The 21234-nt window shown below is 48.8% G+C and overlaps 1 protein-coding gene across 1 annotated transcript in view; it reads left to right on the top strand.

Moving 5' to 3' along the window:
• ANO8 (anoctamin 8) overlaps positions 1–21234 on the top strand; it is a 45729-nt gene that overhangs the window by 2781 nt on the left and 21714 nt on the right. The window contains exons 2-4 of the mRNA XM_053372289.1: positions 13781–13891; positions 18433–18565; positions 20469–20607. Coding sequence (XP_053228264.1) covers positions 13781–13891; positions 18433–18565; positions 20469–20607 — 383 coding nt within the window. The remainder of the gene's footprint in view (positions 1–13780; positions 13892–18432; positions 18566–20468; positions 20608–21234) is intronic.

The raw sequence follows: 21234 nt of genomic DNA, 5'->3' as shown, positions 1-21234 counted from the left end.
TGACATCTGGTGGGAGGGCATTCCACAGGGCGGGTGCCACTACCGAGAAGGCCCTCTGCCTGGTTCCCTGTAACTTGGCTTCTTGCAGTGAGGAAGCCGCCAGAAGGCCCTCAGAGCTGGACCTCAGTGTCCGGGCAGAACGATGGGGGTGGAGACGCTCCTTCAGGTCTACTGGGCCGAGGCCATTTAGGGCTTTAAAGGTCAGCACCAACACTTTTTGAATTGTGCTCGGAAACGTACTGGGAGCCAATGTAGGTCTTTTTATGTGGTCTCGGCGGCCGCTCCCAGTCACCAGTCTAGCTGCCGCATTCTGGATTAGTCACGATGCCCATGGCACGGACCAGACCCGTTGCCTGTTCGCTAACCTCTCTGTCCATGGCCACGCCGGGTTTACCTCAGCACACGGGTGGCAAGGCTTCGGATTGGCTGCATGAGATTCCTGCAGCCAATCTGAAGCTGTACTAGCATCATGGAAGTCAGTCCCCGCGCGGCAAGGCGTCCGCAGCTTCTGTTCAAGGAAACGCCGCCGCGCTGCGTCGGTTTAGCTCAGCACAGGGACTGACTGAGCAGGCGGCAGAGTCCGCGGGCCAGATTTACGAGCCTGGTGGGCCACATCCGGACCCTGGGCCGTAGTTTGCCAGCCCCTGGCTTAAAGGAAGGACATCTTCACACAGAGCAAGTTAAACATATACATATCATTTCCAACAATCATATAACATAACTTCTTATCTTATACAATATTTTAGACTTCCGTCAACACCTCTGATGATTTTTCGTTCTTTATCACTTATTCTGCATTTCTTAATTTCTCTGTTACTCTTAATTATCATTAACTAACATTTCTTCTCATAGTCTTTCTTGCAATATTTCTAATAATAATAATAATAATAATAATAATAATAATAATAATAATAATTTATTATTTATACCCCGCCCATCTGGTTGAGTTTCCCCAGCCACTCTGGGCGGCTCCTTACAAAACTTCTTGCAATCCTACTAGCGTGATCTGTTCATTACCATTCCTTTTCAAATAGTTCATATATTTACTCCAGTCTTCCAAGAATCTCTGGTCCCGCAGGTTTCAAATCCTTCCTGTTAATTTATCTAATTCTGCATAGTCCATCAATTCCGCCTGCCCTTCTTCTTTCGTCGGTAATTCTTCTTGTTTCCATTTTTGTGCCAATAATATTCTTGCTGCTGTCACTGCACGTAAAAACAACTTACAATCCTGTCTATTAACATCATATCCTACAATGCCAAGTAAAAATACTTCGGGATCTGCTTATGTCCTTACATTAAGTCAGGTGTGTTAGGAATTGCTGTCCAAGGAAAGCAGTAACTTACCAAGGCTGATTCAGTTGGGCCTATTCTGTTTTGAAGAGAAGTGTGCCCAGTTTTGCTTCCTGCTAACTCTGGTGAGCGGGACGTGGGTGGTGCTGTGAGTTAAACCACAGAGCCTAGGACTTGCTGATCAGAAGGTCAGAGGTTCAATTCCCCGCGACGGGGTGAGCTCCTGTTCCTCGGTCCCAGCTCCTGCCAACCTAGCAGTTCGAAAGCACGTCAAAGTGCAAGTAGATAAATAGGTACTGCTCTGGTGGGAAGGTAAACGGCGTTTCTGTGCGCTGCTCTGGTTCGCCAGAAGCGGCTTGGTCATTCTGGCCACATGACCCGGAAAAACTATTTGCGGACAAACGCCAGCTCCCTCGGCCAGTAAAGCAAGATGAGCGCCGCAACTCCAGAGTTATCTGCGACAGTGACAAGATCACCAACGATAAGAATAAGAATAAAGTGGTACCTCGGGTTAAGTACTTAATTCATTCCGGAGGTCCATTCTTAACCTGAAACTGTTCTTAACCTGAAGCACCACTTTAGCTAATGGGGCCTCCCGCTGCTGCTGAGCCGCCGGAGCACGATTTCTGTTCTCATCCTGAAGCAAAGTTCTTAACCCGAGGTACTATTCCTGGGTTAGCGGAGTCTGTAACCTGAAGCGTATGTAACCTGAATCGCCTGTAACCCAAGGTACCACTGTAATAGTAGTAGTAGTAGTAATAATAATATATATCTATATATGCACTTTATCTACGCAAAGTACAAGTAGATAAATAGGTACCGCTCCTGTGGGAAGGTAAACGGCGTTTCCGTGCGCTGCTCTGGTTCGCCAGAAGCGGCTTAGTCCTGCTGGCCACATGACCCGGAAGCTGAACGCCGGCTCCCTCAGCCAGTAAAGCGAGATGAGCGCCGCAACCCCAGAGTCGGCCACAACTGGACCTAATGGTCAGGGGTCCCTTTACCTTTACTTAACTCTGGTGAAAACCCAGCAGTGTCAAACATTATAAAGTGTGTGAGAGAAATGAGATCAGATGCCAGATGTACCTGCATTCAGTCTGATCACTTGCCAAAACAGTTGCAAAATATATATATATGTTTTTATTGCAGCAATTTGGAGGGGAAAGATTTGGTTTGCAGGAAATCTGGTGTGCCAAACCAAAATGCTTTGCAAGACCTCAACTGCTAGGCCATCACAAACCTCCAGGCAACAGGTTTTTGTTTTAAATCCCCTCTGCCGGTTAATTGATGCTGCAATCCTACATGCACTTACTTGGGAGTAAGTCCCATGGGATTCAGCAGGACTTTTCTGCTGAGTAAAATGCACATAGCACCAGGCTCTGTGGGAAGAAACAGGTTGCAAGCTTTGCAAAAGGCGTTTGGGTTCTTGCTGGCAGTTTTGGTTAGCGACAAGGAAGTTTATCCAGAGCCGAGGTGTTAAAAAGGAAAAGCCAACCTCTTTGTCCCATGGGCTGATTTAATCGGAACTAAGCCAGGGAACAGGATACACTTTGCAGATGTTTCCGGATGTACGGGCAACAAAAAAACACAGGGCATAGTCTTCCTGATTCAGGGCCAACATTGCTGGAACTGTGCTGATTCCGAGTGCTGAAGGGAGTCTGCAATATCAAAGTTCTGCCCCGCATCAAACATTCATCGGAAAGCCAAGCTGTTGCTGCCCCAGCCCTGACTACCATATTTTTTTGCTCTATAAGACTCACTTTTTCCCTCCTAAAAAGTAAGGGGAAATGTGTGTGCATCTCATGGAGCGAATGCAGGCTGCGCAGCTATCCCAGAAGCCAGAACAGCAAGAGGGATTGCTGCTTTCACTGTGCAGCGATCCCTCTTGCTGTTCTGGCTTCTGAGATTCAGAGTATTTTTTTTCTTGTTTTCCTCCGCCAAAGACTAGGTGCGTCTTGTGGTCTGGTACGTCTTATAGAGCGAAAAATACGGTATGTCCTGTGTTTTTCCGTCTCCTCTGCGCTGCGATCAACACCCTCCTCTAAGCCTAGGCTGCTGCCTGCCAGTGCGCATCTATCATGTACATATATTCTCCCTGCAATGCCAGCTTCTGCCCCCACTATTCCTGTGCCAAGGCTGTCCCTGGGCAGCCACAATGCCTGGACTGTTTCCTTCCTTGCTCCGAGAGAAGCAGTCTTTATTCCCGCCCAAACAGGACCCAGATGACTCTGATGGGTGAAGAGAGGGCTTCTTTGTCATCCACGCTGGATGAGTGGTGGGTTTTCTTGGAGGCTGAGGGCAGTTTTCAACGTCCTTCTCCAGAACCTCCCCAGCTTAGCAGGCGATGCCAAATCCTGAAACTGATTCAGCCTGGTGTGTAGGACGAGTTACGAGCCCATCCACATACCCCAGAAGAAAACTGGATTTGTTGAAGCCTGCGAAAGTGGACCAGATTCACAGCTCACTTCTTAACCATCCCAGAAAGGATGGAGCTGGGAACCATGCAAGACTTCAACTCTCATCAGTCCCAGTAGCCAGCATGGCCAGTGCTCAGAGACGATGGGAACTGGAGTACGGGAACATCTGGAAGGAGGCAGTCTGTTCCAAAACCAAAGCGTTCCAAAACCAGGGCTCACTTTCCCATAGAAAGTAATGCAAAACAGATTAATCCGTTCCAGACTTTTAAAAACAACTCCTAAAATGGCAGTTTAGCATGGGTTTTACTATCTAACGAGACCATTGATCCGAAAAATGAAAGCAATAATCAATGTGCTGTGCTAGAAAATGAATAAGACAGTACATGAGACGCGGGTGGCGCTGTCGTCTAAACCACAGAGCCTCGGGCTTGCGATAGGAAGGTCAGCGGTTTGAATCCCCGCGACGGGGGGAGTTTCCGTTGCTCGGTCCCTGCTCCTGCCCACTTGGCATTTCGAAAGCACACCAGTGCAAGTAGATAAATAGGTACCGCTCTGGCAGGAAGGTAAACGGCGTTTCCGTGCGCTGCTCTGGTTCGCCAGAAGCGGCTTAGTCATGCTGGCCACATGACCCGGAAGCTGTCTGTGTACAAACGCCGGCTCCCTCAGCCAGTAAAGCGAGATGAGTGCCGCAACCCCAGAGTCGTCTGCGATAGTGACGACGACAACAACAAGAATAAGAATACAGTGGTACTTCGGGTTAAGTACTTAATTCATTCCGGAGGGCCGTTCTTAACCTGAAACTGTTCTTAACCTGAAGCACCACTTTAGCTAATGGGGCCTCCTGCTGCCGCCGCACCGCCGGAGCACAATTTCTGTTCTCATCCTGAAGCAAAGTTCTTAACCCGAGGTACTATTTCTGTGTTAGCGGAGTCTGTAACCTGAAGCGTATGTAACCCAAGGTGCCACTGTAATAGTAGAGGTAAAGGTAAAGGAGTAAAGGGACCCCTGACCATTAGGTCCAGTCGTGGCCGACTCTGGGGTTGCTGCGGTCATCTCGCTTTATTGGCTGAGGGAGCCGGCGTACAGCTTCCGGGTCATGTGGCCAGCAGGACTAAGCCGCTTCTGGTCAACGAGAGCAGCGCACGGAAACGCCGTTTACCTTCCCGCCGGAGTGGTACCTACTTATCTACTTGCACTTTGATGTCCTTTCGAACTGCTAGGTGGGCAGGAGCAGGGACTGAGCAACGGGAGCTCACCCTGTCGCGGGAATTCGAAACGCTGACCTTCTGATCGGCAAGCCCTAGGCTTTGTGGTTTAACCCACAGTGCCTCCCACATCCCACAATAGTAGTAGTAGTAGTAGTAGTAGTAGTAGTAATAATAATAATAATAATAATAATAATAATAATAATAATATTCCCCTTTTGGTTGGGTTGCCCCAGCCACTCTTTTCCTACAGATGACTAAGGGCCGGGTGGAATTGAGCGGGGGCTTTTGGGGGCCAAAGGACTGACGGGGAATGGATTTGGGGTGAAGGATAACAACAGAAGGATTTTCCCGTGGGCACCATGGGGCAGGAGGAGCCGTCAGGCCTGCCTTCCGCACTACGCTTGGGAGCCTGAATCTTTGCATATAAACGAGCATATATGTAAGATTTATGCAAATTTGTGTCTGCAAGCGAGGGTGCGGATGGGCATGCCCCAAATCTTGCTAAGCCCTTAACGAAGCGGATGGAAAGCTCGAATTAATTTTGGTCGGCGCAGAGCTTTCGAGAGGGAGGTGGCTCAGGCCCCAGGGAGGCCCTGACCCCATTAGGGCGGCGAACCTTTGCTTGTTATCGCTCTGCGAGGCCTGATCCGAGAGCAGCTGTGTTCTTTGCACCCCCTTGGCTGCGAACCAAGGCCTCTGGCCGTTCACACCCATTTCCTGCCAGCCTGCCACCCGTTCCAGTCCGGCCGGATATTTTTTGTGTGGCGCAAGGTATCCGTGATGCCTAGAAGGTTTCTAACACCGTGTTGGAGGCGGTAAATGTCTCTAATAACCATTTCTGGAAATCACAAGTGGGGAGCGTAATAGTAGTAAACTCTGTTCTAAGAAGAATATCTCGGTGTGTATAGACTAAGTTTGTAAAGCAGACGTAGGAAATAATAATAATATTCCAAGAATATTAAAGAAGAGATGTGTACAATGCGATGTAAAAAAGAACTTTAAGGGATAATGAGTATTGGAGGAGGGAAGTCACATTTGTATATTAATATTTTCTTTTTCTTTTCTCCCTTTCTTTTTTGTTTTTCCTTTATCATGTGGGTTATTATTTGTATTATTTATATTTGTATTATTTGTACTTCTGTTTATGTGAGTGATGAATGTTTGTTTGTTTGCGAAATAAATAGTTTTATAATAATAATAATATATACCCCACCCATCCGGCTGGGTTTCCCAGCGGCTCACAACAAATTAAAAACAGAATAAAACATCAAACATTAAAAACTTCCCTAAAGAGGGCTGCCTTCAGATGTCTTCTAAAAGTCAGATGGTTGTTTATTTCCTTGACATCTGGTGGGAGGGCGTTCCACAGGACGGGTGCCACCACCGAGAAGGCCCTCTGCCTGGTTCCCTGTGACTTGGCTTCTTGCAGTGAGGGAACCGCCAGAAGGCCCTCGGTGCTGGGCCTCAGTGTCCGGGCTGGACGATGGGGGCTCACCTGTTTCACTCAGGTGGTGCCTGGGGGCTCCCCTTTGGAGTCATCCGGTTAACTACAGTGCAAACAGGATTCTCGACTCCAAAGGGCCTCCTTTGGCCTGAAGCAGCTGCTTCAGGGCTCCTCTTAGCTTCTTAAGATTCCTAAATGGAGCCTCTGAGGACAGAGCCAGTCTACCTTAGAATGGCAAAGAGTGGGAGAAAGCAGTGTTAGAAACTCAGATATATAAGCTAGTCACCAAATGGCGGCTAGACATACCATTGTGGCAACCGCAACCTAGGTTGGTTGGTTTTTCCCAATGAAGAAATAATAATAATAATAATTAATTTCTATATAGCTTTATATTTAAAGAAAACTGTTTAAAAGGTAACGGTAAAGGTACCCCTGACCGTTAGGTCCAGTCGTGGCCGACTCTGGGGTTGCGGCGCTCATCTCGCTTTATTGGCCGAGGTCATGTGGCCAGCAGGACTAAGCCGCTTCTGGCAAACCAGAGCAGCACACGGAATTCCATTTACCTTCCCGCCGGAGTGGTACCTATTTATCTACTTGCACTTTGATGTGCTTTCGAACTGCTAGGTTGGCAGGAGCAGGGACCGAGCAACGGGAGCTCACCCCGTCGCGGGGATTCAAACTGCCGACCTTCTGATCGGCAAGTCCTAGGCTCTGTGGTTTAACCCACAGCGCCACCCTTGTCCCTCTAGATAGGCCTCCTTTGGGCCGGATCCAGCAGCCGGCCTCTTATGAATCATACGAACATGTGGCAAAACTGAATGCCCTTTGCACCTGTGTGTATTTCTACACAGACGGACGTACAAAATAGCCAAGTCTTTGCATGGCCTGGCGGCTTTGCTTTCAAGCCCCAGACCAAGCCTTGTTCTTGCCCCTTAATTTTGGACTTTCCGTTGCTCTGGAGAAGCGGAACGGGTGGGAAACAGAACAAAGGAGACCGCCTGGCCCTGTGCATCCGTTCTGGTGGGAACTCCATCACCGGAGGCGGTTGCCATAGAGACGGGTAGCGTTTAGCATCCCTGCTTCTTCCCCGCCTTTCTCTCCCCCTTTCCACTGTTTTCCCAGCGGAAGGCGCTGGCGTGGGGAATGAACTGCTGCTGGCATCTTTCAGCAACCAGGTAAGGGACTTCTTTGATCGAGTTGCCGAGGGGGCAAGTTGTTCGCACAGCAACATCCTTCAGAGATGAGACAAACCAGGGAGCTTGCAGGCGCCGAGTTTTAGGCCTGTCGTAAAAAATTAGCAGCTGTCGGCTCGCGCTGCAAACCTTTCTTTCCGGCTGCAGAGCATGTTTCTGTTCCTATCATTGTGTCTCCGGTTTTCATTCCGATGGCTTTTCGGGGTTACCTGTTTCTGAACGTTGCCGCCGTTGTCCCTTTGCTGTGCACCTGTGTGGAGGGTCAGGGTTGCAAACGAGCTGGACGCGAGGTAGACTGCAGGACGGAAAGCCATACCTGTTGGATTTTGGCTGCCAGGGTGGCCATTGAAAGCGCAGGAACACTGACCTTGAGGGGAGGTTTGGCAACCCTGGAGAGAAGAGAACTATTGGTAGGGGGACTCCAGAGGTGCTTTCTGGCACGGTCGTGATTATTTGTGCTCAGAACAGCACCAGGGCGGTTAAGCACTATCTTGTTTTCAAGACTTCAAAAGTTTCTGGGCAGGCGTTGCCTAAACGGCCTCGGTCCAGTATATCTGAAGGAGCGTCTCCACCCCCATCGTTCTACCCGGACACTGAGGTCCAGCTCCAAGGGCCTTCTGGCGGTTCCCTTGCTGCGAGAAGCCAAGTCACAGGGAACAAGGCAGAGGGCCTTCTCGGTAGTGGCGCCCTCCCTGTGGAACGCCCTCCCACCAGATGTCAAAGAGAAAAATAACTACCAGACTTTTAGAAGACATCTGAAGGCAGCCCTGTTTAGGGAAGCTTTTAATTATTATTATTATTATTATTATTATTATTATTATTATTACCTGTGCATGTCCCCAAACTTCCTGCTGAAAAGGCTGGAAATTTTCACATCATCAAAGTTCTGGTTATTTGTTTATTTTCTCCCGCTTTCGTTCAGCGGAAACGTCCCCCCCGGGCGGCGTTGACGCAATAACACTTGGGAAGGAGTGCAGAAAGACGGATGAAGTGGAATAATGCATCGAAAGGGAAGGGTAAACCCACCAGCAAATGCACAATTGTTACATCAGTGACATGTTGCAATAGACCCCTGACATAGGCGCCAACTTGCATGGGGTTGAGGACAGCTCAGCCTCACCCCCCCCCCCTCAGTATGCAAGGATGGGGCTCAGAGGGCCTTCTCGGTGGTGGCGCCTGTCCTGTGGAATGCCCTCCCACCTTCCATCTTCCAGCCCAGACACTGAGGTCCAGCTCCAAGGGCTTTGTGGCGGTTCCCTCCCTGCGAGAAGTGAGGTTACAGGGAACCAGGCAGAGGGCCTTCTCGGTAGTGGCACCCGCCCTGTGGAACGCCCTCCCATCACGTGTCAAGGAAATAAACAACTATATGACTCCTAGAAGTCACCTGAAGGCAGCCCTGCTTAGGGAAGTTTTTAATGTTTGATGTTTTATTGTGTTTTTAATCTTCTGTTGGGAGCTGCCCAGAGTGGCTGGGGAAACCCAGCCACATGGGCAGGCTATAAATAATAATTATTGTTGTTGTTATTATTATTATTAATAATCTGGGCCTCCCCGTGGCGGTGGCAGGCCTCTCCAGGCCTCTTCGAGCCTCACGGCCATTTCCCGACGCACGTGATGTCACACATGTGACATCATGCACACAAAATAGCTCCCCCCAAAATGTTGGGTGGAACTCAACGCCTCTGACCCCCAAATCCTCCAGTCTGAAGGGGCTCTCTCTGTGTGTATGTTTGTGGAGTTTATGAGCTTTAATCATAAAATCGCAGAAATGTAGAGTTGTAAGGGACCTCCAGGGGTCATCAGTATGCGAATGATACCCAGCTCTACCTCTCTTTTAAATCAGAACCAGTGAGGGCGGTGAAGGTCATGTGTGAGTGTCTGGAGGCGGTTGGAGGATGGATGGCGGCTAACGGATTGAGGTTGAATCCTGACAAGACAGAAGTACTGTTTTTGGGGGACAGGAGGCAGGCAGGTGTGGAGGATTCCCTGGTCCTGAATGGGGTAACTGTGCCCCTGAAGGACCAGGTGCGCAGCCTGGGAGTCATTTTGGACTCACAGCTGTCCATGGAGGCACAGCCAGGGCAGCTGTTTACCAGCTCCATCTGGTATGTAGGCTGAGACCCTATTTGCCTGCAGACTGTCTCACCAGAGTGGTGCATGCTCTGGTTATCTCTCACTTGGACTACTGCAATGCGCTCTACGTGGGGCTACCTTTGAAGGTGACTCGGAAACTACAACTAATCCAGAATGCGGCAGCTAGACTGGTGACTGGGAGCGGCCGCCGAGACCATATAACACCGGTCTTGAAAGCATTGGCTCCCAGTACGTTTCCGAGCACAATTCAAAGTGTTGGTGCTGACCTTGAAAGCCCTAAACGGCCTCGGTCCAGTATACCTGAAGGAGCGTCTCCACCCCCATCATTCTGCCCGGACGCTGAGGTCCAGCGCCGAGGGCCTTCTGGCGGTTCCCTCATTGCGAGAAGCAAAGCTACAGGGAACCAGGCAGAGGGCCTTCTCGGTAGTGGCGCCCGCCCTGTGGAACGCCCTTCCAGCAGATGTCAAAGCGATAAACAACTACCTGACATTCAGAAGACATCTTAAGGCAGCCCTGTTCAGGGAAGTTTTTAACGTGTGATATTTTACTGTATTTTTGGTTTCTATGGAAGCCGCCCAGAGTGGCTGGGGAGGCCCAGCCAGATGGGCGGGGTATAAATTATAAATTATTATTATTATTATTATTATTATTATTATCCAGTCCAACCCCCTCTGCAATGCAGGAATCTCAGCTAAAGCTAAAGTTCAGTTGGAATCCCCTGTCCTGTAACCTGAATTCAGCAGAAAACAAGCTCGCTCCGTCTTCCACGCGAAAGATTATTCGATGTCTTGGGTTTTTTTGGCCGCCCTGAACCTCTCATGCCAGGCCTTCCTCCTGTGCCACAGCTTCCCTCTTGCACCTGCAAGCTCCTTTGCCAGAGGAGCGAGAAACCCAGATCTCCCAGTGGGTATTTTAAGCTGGCAACTGACCTCTCTCAAAACACGGTCAACGGTCAGGTGTCCAGCTGGGTCAAAACACGAGGGGGCCTGGCTGAACGAGGAATGGGGCCCAACCCTCACTGTCATCCAAATGCACTATTTTTTAATTAATCTTTAAAAAGGACCTCATCAATGTAAACAGCAGCTTATTTCTCAGGGTTAGCCTGATGCACTATTAATAGGTTTAGCATCATTCATTCAGAACTTGAAGGCGTGCAGACACAGATCTGTTTATTTCATAACTGGACACCAGAAAAGTCCAGGTGTGCATTTTGGACTCACAGCTGTCCATGGAGGCGCAGGTCAATTCTGTGTCCAGGGCAGCTCCATCTGGTACGCAGGATGAGACCCTCTATGCCCATGGACGGTCTCACCAGAGTGGGGCATGCTCTGGTTATCTCCTGCTTGGACTACTGCCATGCGCTCTATGTGGGGCTACCTTTGAAGGTGACCCGGAAACTACAACTAATCCAGAATGTGGCAGCTAGACTGGTGACTGGGAGTGGCCGCTGAGACCATATAACACCGGTCTTGAAAGACCTACATTAGCTCCCAGGACATTTCTGAGCACAATTCAAAGTGTTGGTGCTGACCTTGAAAGCCCTAAACGGCCTCGGCCCAGTATCCCTGAAGGAGCATCTCCACCCCCATCATTCAGCCCGGACACTGAGGTCCAGCGCCGAGGGCTTTCTGGCGGTTCCCTCACTGCGAGAAGCCAAGTTACAGGGAACCAGGCAGAGGGCCTTCTTGGTGGTGGCGCCCGCCCTGTGGAACGCCCTCCCGCCAGATGTCAAAGAGAAAAATAACTACCAAACTTTTAGAAGACATCTGAAGGCAGCCCTGTTTAGGGAAGTTTTTAATGTTTGATTTTTTATTCTGTTTTTAATCTGTTGGGAACCACCCAAAGGACTGATAAATTGGAAGAATTGAGATATGATTCCCCTTAATCTATGGCTCAACAACGTGGAGATATTGGCAACATGAACGGACTGCTTATAGATGCAGACTTTCTTTGGAAAAATGCAACGATAACTGGAAGGAGTTTAAGCAGGAGTTCATTATGTGTATTAGGATAATAAGAATATACACACCTGTATATTTTTCTTTCTTTTCCTGTCTCACTCTTACGTTTTTATAAATGAAATTCATATATATATTTGTATGGGTTTGGGACAACTTTGTCAGCGACATCGCTGTGAGCCAGACTAGCTTTTAAAGGCGCAGGGTGAGCATGCCTAGCTTTGCTTTCTGATAAGTTGGCAACCCAACGGAGATGAAGATGCAATGTATAGATGGTCTATAACACTGGTTAACTTAGCAAAAATGTATAAAGTTAGTAACAAATGTTGGAAATGTAAGGAAAAAGAGGGAACATTTTATCACATGTGGTGGGAATGTAAAAAGGTGAAATGCTTCTGGGAGATGATATATAATGAGTTAGAATCATAGAATCATAGAATCATAGAGTTGGAAGAGACCACAAGGGCCATGGAGTCCAACCCCCTGCCAAGCAGGAAACACCATCAGAGCACTCCTGACATATGGTTGTCAAGCCTCTGCTTAAAGACTTCCAAAGAAGGAGACTCCACCACACTCCTTGGCAGCAAATTCCACTGTCAAACAGCTCTTACTGTCAGGAAGTTCTTCCTAATGTTTAGGTGGAATCTTCTTTCCTGCAGTCTGGATCCATTGCTCCGTGTCCGCTTCTCTGGAGCAGCAGAAAACAACCTTTCTCCCTCCTCTATGTGACCTCCTTTTATATATTTGAACATGGCTATCATATCACCCCTTAGCCTCCTCTTCTCCAGGCTAAACATGCCCAGCTCCCTTAGCCGTTCCTCATAAGGCATCGTTTCCAGGCCTTTGACCATTTTGGTTGCCCTCCTCTGGACACGTTCCAGTTTGTCAGTGTCCTTCTTGAACTGTGGCGCCCAGAACTGGACACAGTACTCCAGGTGAGGTCTGACCAGAGCAGAATACAGTGGCACTATTACTTCCCTTGATCTAGATGCTATACTCCTATTGATGCAGCCCAGAATTGCATTGGCTTTTTTAGCTGCCGCGTCACACTGTTGGCTCATGTCAAGTTTGTGGTCAACCAAGACTCCTAGATCCTTTTCACATGTACTCAAACCAGGTTGAAAAAAAATGTTGAAATATACATTTATAAAGAAACCAGAAGCATTTTTATTGGGCATTGTGGGGAGTGATATAAATAGAAAGGAATGTAAGCTTTTCTCATATGCAGTAACAGCAGCAAGAATACTATTGGCCCAAAAATGGAAGCAAGAAGAATTACCAACGATGGAAGAATGGAGGATGAAATTAATGGACTATGCAGAACTTGACAAACTAACAGGAAGGATCCGAAACCGGCGGGACCAGAGGTTTACCGAAGACTGGAGTAAATTTACGGACTATTTGAAAAGTATTTGTGATGATCAGACGACGTTTGTAGGATTGCAAGAAGTTCTGTGAGGAGTATTATGGGAAATATTGTAAAAACGGAAAAGGAGAGATGATATGTTGAAAGATGTAAAGGCAATATTAAGTTAAGAAATGCATAAGAAGTGATTAAGACGGAGGATTATCAGAGGTGCTGAGGGAAGTCCAGTAAGATTGTACCTGTGATAAATTGTGTGGTACGTTTTATAATTCTGTATGCTAAAATTGGGACGCGGGTGGCGCTGTGGGTAAAAGCCTCAGCGCCTAGGGCTTGCCGATCAAAAGGTCGGTGGTTCGAATCCCCGCGGCGGGGTGCGCTCCCGTCGTCTGGTCCCAGCGCCTGCCAACCTAGCAGTTCGAAAGCACCCTCGGATGCAAGTAGATAAATAGGGACCGCTTACCAGCGGGAAGGTAAACGGTGTTCCGTGTGCTGCGCTGGCTCGCCAGATGCAGCTTGTCACGCTGGCCACGTGACCCGGAAGTGTCTGCGGACAGCGCTGGCCCCCGGCCTATAGAGTGAGATGGGCGCACAACCCCAGAGTCTGTCAAGACTGGCCCATACGGGCAGGGGTAACTTTACCTTTACCTTATGCTAAAATTAATATATATATATATATATATATATAGAGAGAGAGAGAGAGAGAGAGATGAAGATGCAATGCTGGTCTTGTTCCCACCTGCCGTCGTACTGCACACCGCTCTTGAAAGGCGGGATGTTTTAACTGGCTCATCCTTGCTCTTCTTCACCCCACAGATAAGCTCTTCGGGAAGAGGCTCCTGCAGGCTGGGCGTTACATCATGTCTCACAAATCATGGATGAAAACGGTGCCGACGGAAAACTGCGATGTCCTGATGACCCTGCCAGGTGCGTTTTGCCAAATTCGGCAGTTTCAGTCCTTTGGTTTGAAACAGAGGGACATAGCAGGCTGCCTGCTGCCAAGTCAGCACTCTGCTCCAACTAGCTCAGTTTAGCCTACATGGGCTGGCAGCAGCGGTTGCAGGCAAAGGATCGGGTGGCGCTGTGGTCTAAACCACAGAGCGTCTTGGGCTTGCCGATCGGAAGGTCGGCGGTTCGAATCCCCGCGACGGAGGGAGCTCCCGTTGCTCTGTCCTAGCTCCTGCCAACCTAGTAATAGTTTAATAATAATTTATTATTTATACCCCGCCCATCTGGCTGAGTTTCCCAAGCCACTTCCAATCAAGTGTTAAAAACAATACAGCATTAAATATTAAAAACTTCCATAAACAGGTCTGCCTTCAGATATCTTTTAAAGAGAAGATAGCTGCTTATTTCCTTCACATCTGAAGGGAGGGCGTTCCACAGGGCGGGTGCCACCACCGAGAAGGCCCTCTGTCTGGTTCCCTGTAACCTCACTTCTCACAATGAGGGAACCGCCAGAAGGCCCTCGGTGCTGGACCTCAATGTCCGGGCTGAACGATGGGGGTGGAGACGCTCCTTCAGGGATACAGAACCGAGGCCGTTTAGGGCTTTAAAGGTCAGCACCAACACTTTGAATTGTGCTCGGAAATGTACTGGGAGCCAATGCAGATCTCTCCGGACCGGTGTTATGTGGTCCCTAGCAGTTTGAAAGCACACCAGCGCAAGTAGATAAAGAGGTACCACTCCGGCGGGAAGGTAAACAGCATTTCCCCGCGCTCTGTTTTCTGCCGCGGTGTCCCGTTGCGCCAGAAGCGGTTTAGTCCTGCTGGCCACATGACCCAGAAAGCTGTCTGCAGACAAACGCCAGCTCCCTCGGCCCGAAAGCGAGATGAGCGCCGCAACCCCAGAGTCGCCTTTGACTGGACTTAGCCATCCAGGGGTCTTTACCCTACGGTCCTTCCCCCCCGGGGAACCCAGAGAATAGTAGGGATGGACAGCTAGGGATGGAGTCTCCACAACCAGGCACTGTCTACCTGCATAGCCGCAAAGGAAAACGGGCAGGTGCAGAAATTTCCAGATCAGTTCTGCGTGCTGAAAAAAGCTGACTTTGCCAAGGCCCTGGCGGTTGGTGGTTCCCTTGCCCCCCCCCCCCATTCCGGGAAGGGAAACGAAGATCGCTGCATGCTGGTTTCAGGCTCAACCGCTTGTAATCAGACACCAGGGCTGGGCGAGAGGCCAGACCGTAATGTAGTATGGAGGAAAAGGAGAGAGAGATATGAGTTTCTCTTAAGGCCTTCTGATGTGACCCCCCCACCCATTTTGATCAGAAAGGTGCCCCGAGGGAAACTGGCCATTGCGTCACTCGCCCGATTTATTTATTTTTAATTCGTTTCGTAACGTACATAAAACGGAAAGGGTGTAATTGTAAGGACACGTGGAAGTGCAAAAAGAGGAAAACTCAAATACGAAGCGGGCACGTATAATGCGTACAGTGGGAGTTTGTTATGCAAGAAAAAAACATCCGCGTTATCAGATGACCAAATCTGGTTACATATTTTCCAAGACTGGGTTCTTAAAACAGTGGTTCCACTGTTAATAATAATAATAATAATAATAATAATAATAATTACCGTATTTTTTGCTCTGCAAGACTCACTTTTTCCCTCTTAAAAAGTAAGGGGGAATGTGTGTGCATCTTATGGAGCGAATGCAGGCTGCGCAGCTATCCCAGAAGCCAGAACAGCAAGAGGGATTGCTGCATTCACTGCGCAGCGATCCCTCTTGCTGTTCTGGCTTCTGAGATTCAGAATATTATTTTTCTTGTTTTCCTCCTCCAAAAACTAGGTGCGTCTTATGGTCTGGTGCGTCTTACAGAGCGAAAAATACGGTATACCCCATCTGGCCGGGCCTCCCCAGCTACTCTGGGCGGCTTCCAGCAGAATGTTAAACACATAATAAAACATCAAACATGTGATAAAGCAATGCCAAGTCATGTTAAAAGTGCCTGGAGGTTCTAGTCCTCATCGAAATCTCAAACTGCATGCAATTTCCCCCCTTATAGCTCTGTTTCAGAGGGATAATAATAATAATAATAATAATAATAATAATAATTTATTATTTATACCCCACCCATCTGGCTGGGCTTCCCCAGCCACTCTGGGCGGCTTCCAAGAAATATTAAAATACTGTAATATATCAAACATTAAAAGCTTCCCTGAACAGGGCTGCCTTCAGATGTCTTCTAAAAGTCTGGTAGTTGTTCTCTTTGACATCTGGTGGGAGGGCGTTCCACAGGGCAGGCGCCACCACCGAGAAGGCCCTCTGCCTGGTTCCCTGTAACTTGGCTTCTCGCAGTGAGGGAACCGCCAGAAGGCCCTCGGCGCTGGACCTCAGTGTCCGGGCTGAACGATGGGGGGGGAGACACTCCTTCAGGTATACTGGACCGAGGCCATTTAGGGCTTTAAAGGGGGCATTCTCCAAGGGCCCAACATAATTTGGGTCTGTTTCCCACTGAGTTGCAATTATGATTCCAGCTGCCTAGATCATATACAAGACCAATACTTTTCACATTATTATTATTATTATTATTTATTATTATCATTATATTTGTACCCTGCCCATCTGTCTGGGTTGCCCCAGCCACTCTGGGTGGCTTCCAGCATAAACAGAAATATAATAAAACATCACACATTAAAAACCTCCAGATACAAAAAAAGTTTAAAGACACTAGCAGGACTGGAATAATAACTTCAATGTAAAATAGTAGAGTTGTGACAATAATATGAGCAATAAATATGTGATGTATGTACCAGCTGCGGGGAGGGAGGGAAGTCAAGACTCGGCAGAGTCGAAGGGATTATATTGTGATATTAAGGATTGTTGGAAAAAGGATTATATGAAGAAAACAATAAAAATTTATATGAAGGGGGAAAAAATAAAAACCTCCAGATACAGGCCTGCATTCAGATGTCAGTGGTGTAGTTCTTTTTTTGCATATATATTTTATTTGATTTTAAAAAATATAAACATACAACAAAAAACAATTCAAAATCCAAATATCAAGATTGCTCTGAATCCCCTCCTATCCCTTCCATAGGTCCCAATGATAATATTTACAACTGCATATCAATACTTATCCAGATTTTTATCCATCTAAATTATCCAAACTTTCCATTTCTTTACAAGTGTGGTTAACATCCTGCTAATGTTATAAGCTGCTCATAGATAAATTATAAACTTCCCCATTCTTTTTTTAAAGTTCTTGTCTTCTTGATTTCTGAGCTCCCCAGCTAATTTTGCCATTTCGGCGTAGTCCATCAACTTGGTTTGCCATTCTTCCCTGGTGTAGTTCTCTGACATCTGACGGGAGGGCGTTCCACATGGCAGGTGCCACCACCGAGAAGGCCCTCTGCCTGGTTCCCTGCGACTTCGCTTCTCGCAGGGAGGGAACCGCCAGAAGGCCCTCGGAGCTGGACCTCAGTTTCTGGGCTGAATGATGGGGGTTACGTTGTGGCCTCACTGTACCGTTTGTTTGTAGAAAAGCCTCAAAGCGGTTTACAAAAAAAAAGGGGGGGAGAGATAAAAGCAATAAAATAACGACTTAACAAAATTGCAAGCATAACGTAAAAGCATGCAGGAAGTTAAAAACGCAGCAGAATACACTAAAACAAATTTCTAAGCACCAGGGGAGGCTTGTCTAAAAATGAATTTATTCGGCAGGTGCCAAAAAAGGTACAGTGATGGCACTCACCTGATATCAAGTGGCAGAGAGTTCCAACGGACACGTTCAAATAAAAATCAGTCGAAAGATCCCTAACTGGTTGATCCGAGTGTTTAAAATTAACTAACCACCGCAGCCCTGGAGTGCCTGAAATCCGTATCTGACCACTCAGAGAGCCAGTGTGGTGTAGTGGTTAAGAGCAGTGGACTCGTAATCTGGTGAACCAGGTTCGATTCCTCGCTCCTCCACATGCAGCTGCTGGGTGACGATGGGCTAGTCACACTTCTCTGAAGTCTCTCAGCCCCACTCACCTCACAGAGTGTTTGTTGTGGGGGAGGAAGGGAAAGGAGAATGTTAACCGCTTTGAGACTCCTTAAAGCTAAAGGCAAAGGGACCCCTGACCATTAGGTCCAGTCGTGACCGACTCTGGGGTTGTGGCGCTCATCTCACTTTATTGGCCGAGGGAGCCGGTGTACAGCTTCCGGGTCATGTGGCCAGCATGACTAGCCGCTTCTGGCAAACCAGAGCAGCGCACGGAAACGCCGTTTACCTTCCCGCTGGAGCAGTACCTATTTATCTACTTGCACTGGCGTGCTTTCAAACTGCTAGGTTGGCAGGAGCAGGGACCGAGCAACGGGAGCTCACCCTGTCACGGGGATTCAAACTGCCGACGTTCTGACTGGCAAGTCCTAGGCTCTGTGGTTTAACCCACAGTGCCACCTGAGACTCCTTAGGGTAGTGATAAAATAAAACTCTTCTCTCTCTTCTTCTTCTTCTCACTCTCCTTTTCCAAATGCCTCTCCAGACACGACCGACGACCACACGCTTCTGTGGCTGCTGAACCACATCCGGCTGGGAATCCCAGAGCTCATCATTCAGATACGGCACCACAAGCACACCCGGGTCTACGCCTTCTTCGTCACAGCGAATTACGAAAGGCAGGTCTTGTCTCCGGAGGGCGGCAGATTTTGGGCGTGTGGGCGTACGGTGGGCCAGCGGGAAGCAAGGAGGGTCTTTCTTCCTCGCCGGACAACCCTCCTTTCCCTGCCTTTTAAAACCATGTCAGAATTATAAGGAATTCCAGTCATACCTCGGATCCCGAACGTCTTGCGAGTCGAACGTTTCGGCTCCCGAACACCGCAAACCCGGAAGCGAGTGTTCCGGTTTGCGAACGTCCTTTGGAACCCGAACGTCCGACGGGGCTTCCGATTGGAGCTTCCGGCAGCCAATCGGAAGCCGCACCTTGGTTTCCGAACGTTTTGGAAGTCGAACGGACTTCCGGAACGGATTCTGTTCGACTTCCGAGGTACCACTGCTTGGGGATCAGAGAATTCAGGATGCGGCCTCCAAGTCCACTGTCTCCACTGGATATGGGCTAGAACTTTTCCCACGCTGACCTAAAGATGCTATCAGAGATGGATGGAGCTTTTTGAATGGACGGGAAAAGTGTAGACAGCCTTCCCTTCTCTAAAAAAAATAATAATAGTATTTTTTATTCTGTCCTGAGCAAATCCATCGTCTGTTGCTTTAAATCAAGATCAAAAGTCGAAGCAAGCTCATTTCGCTCAAGTCTGATATGCAGTGCAATATAGAAACTTACCGTATTTTTCACTCTATAGAACGCACCAGACCATAGGACGCACCGGACCATAGGAGGGGGAGAACAGGGGAAATTTTGTTTTTCTTGTTCTCCCCCTCTAAAACAAGGTGCATTCAAGAGCAAGTCAGGGAACAGCGCAAAGGCTGCGCGCAGCCTTGCCGCTGCCCCCCAAGCTTGTGGGGCTGGCAATGGGGGGAGCACTGCTTTCCCCCACCGCCAGCCTCAAAGATCCCTGAAGCCTTTGGAGCGCAGCGGGACCTCGCGCTGCGCTCCAAAGGCTTCGGGTTCCTTTTGCCGACCCAATGCCTTTGGAGCACAGCTCGAGTTCCCGCTGCACTCCAAAGGCTTGAGGCTTCGGGGACAGCCTTTGTAGCCTTCACCCCGCTGTCCTGCAAAGGCTTTGCGCAGCTAACCCCGAAGCCTTTGGAGTGCAGCGCGAGGTCCCGTTGCGCTCCAAAGGCTTCAGGCAGCTATCCCTGAAGCCTGGAGAGCGAGAGGGGTCAGTGCGCACCGACCCCTCTCGCTCTCCAGGCTTCAGCGAAAGCAACGCGTAGCCTCCGGAGCACGGAGGGAGCACTCCCTCTGCGCTTCGGAGGCTTCGCGTTGCTGTCGCTGAAGCCAAGGAGCCTGCATTCGCTCCATTGGACGCACACACATTTCCCCTTAGTTTTTGGAGGGGGAAAAGTGCGTCCTATAGAGCGAAAAATACGGTATTTGTGCAGGTCTGTGTCTCAAGGTATATGATGTATAAATTGGTCATCGCTGTAGTTTAATAGTGTATCTTTGCCTATTCCTAAGTGTGAATAGAATATCTTTTATCTCCTTTCTTTGGCTGAAAGGCCCAAGGATGGTCGCAAACAACAACAAATTAACTTTGACTCAAGATCGTTGCTGTAGCTAGCAGGGACGAAACCCTGAAATTAGGTTAGAGAATATTAAGTCGTCAACGGGCTGCAACATCTTCTATTGTTAACTTCTGATGGGAGTAATGCACAGCAAAAACCCTTTGAACGGGAAATAAACTTCGACAGGAAATAATCGTTGCTATCGTGAAGTTAAGGGTGCATTTGGCGCAGCTGGGAAATCAAAAAAGGAGGGAACTATTGCTTTGCAGACCAAAAGCTGCAATAGCTGATAGGTTTGTCTAGTCGCCACTTTAGCTGCTTGGGCTTCAGAGCACGTGCAGACTTCCTGCCCCTCTTAGTCTCCTTTCTGCTGGTCCCTTATTTTCTTCTCGGCAGTTTGCTCCGGGGGGCGGATGAGATCGGCTTGCGGAAGCCGGTGAAAGCAGAGTTTGGAGGCGGGATGCGGAGCTTCTCCTGCGAGGAGGATTACATCTACGAGAACATCGAAAACGAACTTTATTTTTTCACTTCTCAGGTGGGTGTTGCCCGCAGGACTAAGTTGTGTGGGATGTGATACATAGATGGCAGTCAAATGCAACAATCCTTGTTTTCCTAGAGTGGACATGCATGGGGATGTTTGGGACTACAGTTCCTATCATCCCTGACCACTGGTCCTGTCAGCCCATAGCTGTCAACCGTCCTTTATTTGGCAGGAAAGTCCCTTATCCCAGCGCTGTGTCCCGCTGCTGTCCCTTATTGATGATGTCTCTTAAATTTCCCGGGTTTCAAAGGAAGCAGCTCCTCTCCGTCCCTCCCTGCCGGCCAGGGAGGAGGGAGGCTCCAACTGTGTTGCTTGGCTGCGTGGCTCACCCAATAAGGAGTCTAAGAATGACTGGGGGGTGGAGCTTGCATGCCTTGTGCTGATCAGATCAGCCGTGTTGCCTGGGGACTCGCCTTTGCTCAGCGCTTCCCAGCGGAGAGGTGACGGTGGTTTTCCTTGCTGCATCCCCTTTGCCGGGTTGCTGCGCTGTGGGAACCACCGCTTGAGGCTTCGTTTGGCTGCTGGCTGGGCTTTCTGCCTTTGGCTCGGAGGGGCTCAGAAGTCAAACATAGCTGTGCTCTGAAAATCTCTTATTTTGACTGCTGATCCCTTATTTTCAAG

This window comes from Podarcis raffonei, chromosome 18 (genome assembly GCF_027172205.1).
Source record: "Podarcis raffonei isolate rPodRaf1 chromosome 18, rPodRaf1.pri, whole genome shotgun sequence".
Classification (NCBI taxonomy): Eukaryota; Metazoa; Chordata; class Lepidosauria; order Squamata; family Lacertidae; genus Podarcis; species Podarcis raffonei.
Note: the sequence above shows the minus strand (reverse complement) of the source record. Positions and strands in the feature narration are given on the sequence as shown.